This window comes from Hevea brasiliensis, chromosome 8 (genome assembly GCF_030052815.1).
Source record: "Hevea brasiliensis isolate MT/VB/25A 57/8 chromosome 8, ASM3005281v1, whole genome shotgun sequence".
NCBI classification, from domain to species: Eukaryota; Viridiplantae; Streptophyta; class Magnoliopsida; order Malpighiales; family Euphorbiaceae; genus Hevea; species Hevea brasiliensis.
In genome coordinates, this window is record NC_079500.1 from 87712355 (window position 1) to 87714948 (window position 2594).

The 2594-nt window shown below is 40.3% G+C and overlaps 1 protein-coding gene across 1 annotated transcript; it reads right to left on the reverse strand.

The window, feature by feature from the left end:
* Positions 1 to 327: 327 nt before the first annotated feature.
* Positions 328 to 2344, reverse strand: LOC110667194 (probable CoA ligase CCL5). Its single transcript, XM_021827975.2, has 4 exons — positions 897 to 2344; positions 719 to 786; positions 534 to 636; positions 328 to 453 (listed from the first exon to the last, which is right to left on the reverse strand). The coding sequence occupies exons 1-4, from the start codon at positions 2304 to 2306 to the stop codon at positions 328 to 330; spliced, it is 1707 nt and encodes a 568-aa protein (XP_021683667.2). The 5' UTR covers positions 2307 to 2344.
* Between the last annotated feature and the right edge of the window lie 250 nt (positions 2345 to 2594).

The window sequence follows — 2594 nt, forward strand, 5'->3', positions numbered from 1 at the left end:
TGAAAGCTTTCCATTTCATCACTCTACATCTACAAACTTATTCTGAGCAAACATGAATGTTCAATCATCCAGAAGGTGACTGGCACAAAACCATGAAGTGTTGAGCTAACACCAAGAGAATGCTTGATAAGATGAAGGGGAAAATTATTTCATTATTTTCTGATACACTTTGTTGGCTACCTTCTAAGTTCTACCAAACTATTTTCTACTATTTTCTTTCCCGTTATCCCTGCTAATAGTTTTAGTCATAGTTCCGCTAATATGATAGATATGGTAGGCGTCGTCCTCTGCTTTCCTGATCATGAAGTGGAAATTAAAAGGACAGAACTACATTTTTGAAATTTTTTGAAGTTGGCTATGTGAAACAAGTTCCTTCCTCAGGATTTTGCCTGCAGCTGACTTTGGAATTGCACTGATGAATGCTACTTTCCTAACTTTCTTGTATGGAGCAACCTGAATTTTTCATGTAAACCAGAATCAGAAAAATACAAGCTTAAAGTAAAAAGATCCAAGCAGCTGGCTGTAAGATTAACCTGATGGGCAACATATTGAATGATTTGTTCCTCAGAGAGTTCAGAACCAGCTGCTCTTACTACATACGCCATAGGTATCTGCCCAGCTTCTTCATCTTCAAGACTGTAAAATTATGTTATCACTAAACACATACACAGAAACAGAGACGGACAGAGATAGAACGAGAGACTATGAGGCAACTCACGGTATAACTGCTGCATCAAGTACTTGGGGATGATTCAGAAGTATTGCTTCTAGTTCTGCTGGAGCAACCTGCAATTAGCATCAAACTAATTTTACCACTGGAGCCCCACATTTCACCAAACAATATGTTTAATTCTGGATTTTTGAGATTTTTGCTCCAAAATTGTTATCATATATACCTGATACCCATTATGCTTGATAAGCTCCTTGATCCTATCAAGAATGTAAAGAAACCCATCTTCGTCAAAATAACCGAGATCGCCAGTTTTTAGCCACCCATCAGAAGCAAGCGTCGCAGCAGTTGCTTCCTCATTTTTCAGGTACCCTTTCATTACGGTAGGGCTCTTTATCCATATCTCTCCTTCCCTACAGGGTGGTAAAGCCAATCCTGTTGCAATATCTGCTACTTTAGCACTAAAAGTTGGTATTAACCTTCCACAGGAACCTGGATGTGCCTTAGCTTGCTCATCGGAGACAAAAAAGGTCGCAGCACCACAGCTTTCTGTTAACCCATATCCCTGCCTCAGCTCCACCCATGGAAACCTCTCTCTGAACTCTTCAGTGAGTTCCTTGCTCAAAGGGGCAGCTCCAGACCCAACCCTCCTTAAAGATGACAAATCACACCTAAGTTTACTAGCATGCTTCACTAGCCCAAGTATCACTGGAGGCACTGCAGGTAGGTTATTAACTTTGTGAGCTTGAATTGAATCAAGCATTGCTTGTAGATCAAATCTTTGCATTAATATAGTAGTAATCCCCGAACAGAATAACCCTAACCCGAAAAATGCGAGCCCATATATGTGAAACATTGGAATGAAGCACAGGAACACATCATTCTGAGCCGAAGATGCATACACTGACCATTTCAGGAGTATCATTATGGCTATAAAGTTGGAATGTGTTAATATCACACCTTTGCTTATCCCTGTAGTTCCTGAAGAGTATAGTATAGCTGCAATGTCAGATTGGGTTATCTGGACTTGTGGGAACTCTAGGGTATCACTGCATTCAATTAATTCTTCAATGGATAGAGAATAGTCGCTAGACATTCGAGTTGTAAGCAGTGTAGGCACCCCATTTGTTGCAACCTTATGCAGTTCCTCTGGTGCTGCAATGACAAGTTTAGCACCTGAGTCAAGTATCTGTTTGGCAATTTCTGATTGTGTGTTGATTGGGTTGGCAGGACTCAGGATTGCTCCTATAGAAAATATAGCTAGGCATATGATTGGATAAAGGATCGAGTTTGGTGACAGAACGAACACCACATCACCTTTCCGGACCCCCAGACCGTGGTACAAGCCGGAGGCAACAGCACGGATTGATCGTTGAAGTTGAGCATAGGTGACTTGGTGATTAGTAGCTGAATCAATAAGTGCAACTCTGGACTCAGCATGGTCAGGATGGGGAAATTGGGACAAAACATACTTAGAAGTGTCTAAGTCATGTCTAGTAGGGATTTGGAAATCGTCACCAAGTTGGAGCAGTGAATGGTAAATTCCAGTTTGCTGATCGAAACCACTACTATCGGACCGTCGAACGCTGTTGGTTCGATTGTCAATGGCAGTCGGCCATGATTCCTCAAAAGACATTTTCTTGAAGAATTTGGTAAGATGAAGAAGAAAATGCTGTAAACTTCACCTTGTCCAAGCATGATTATGTGTAAGTAACATATATAAGCATAGTTAATTAGGATTAATGTGTGTCAGAACTAGGAGATTAGCATTGTTAAATACGTCATATGAATGTAATTTTTTCAAGTTTATGTGTTATGACGGCAATGACGATGTAATCAAAGTGTCTTTGTTTTGGCATCTTAAGATTATTAGAAGATTCCATGTAAACCTAACAAACGACATGCAAGTCTCTTTCCTATCGTA

Excerpts from the sequence above, each read along its gene's own strand:
- LOC110667194 (XM_021827975.2), bottom strand. The coding sequence starts at position 2,306 with ATGTCTTTTGAGGAATCATGGCCGACTGCCATTGACAATCGAACCAAC. Across the intron at positions 637-718 it reads CTTGATGCAGCAGTTATACC|TCTTGAAGATGAAGAAGCTG; the intron begins GTGAGTTGCCTC and ends ATAATTTTACAG. Across the intron at positions 454-533 it reads TTCAATATGTTGCCCATCAG|GTTGCTCCATACAAGAAAGT; the intron begins GTTAATCTTACA and ends TGAAAAATTCAG.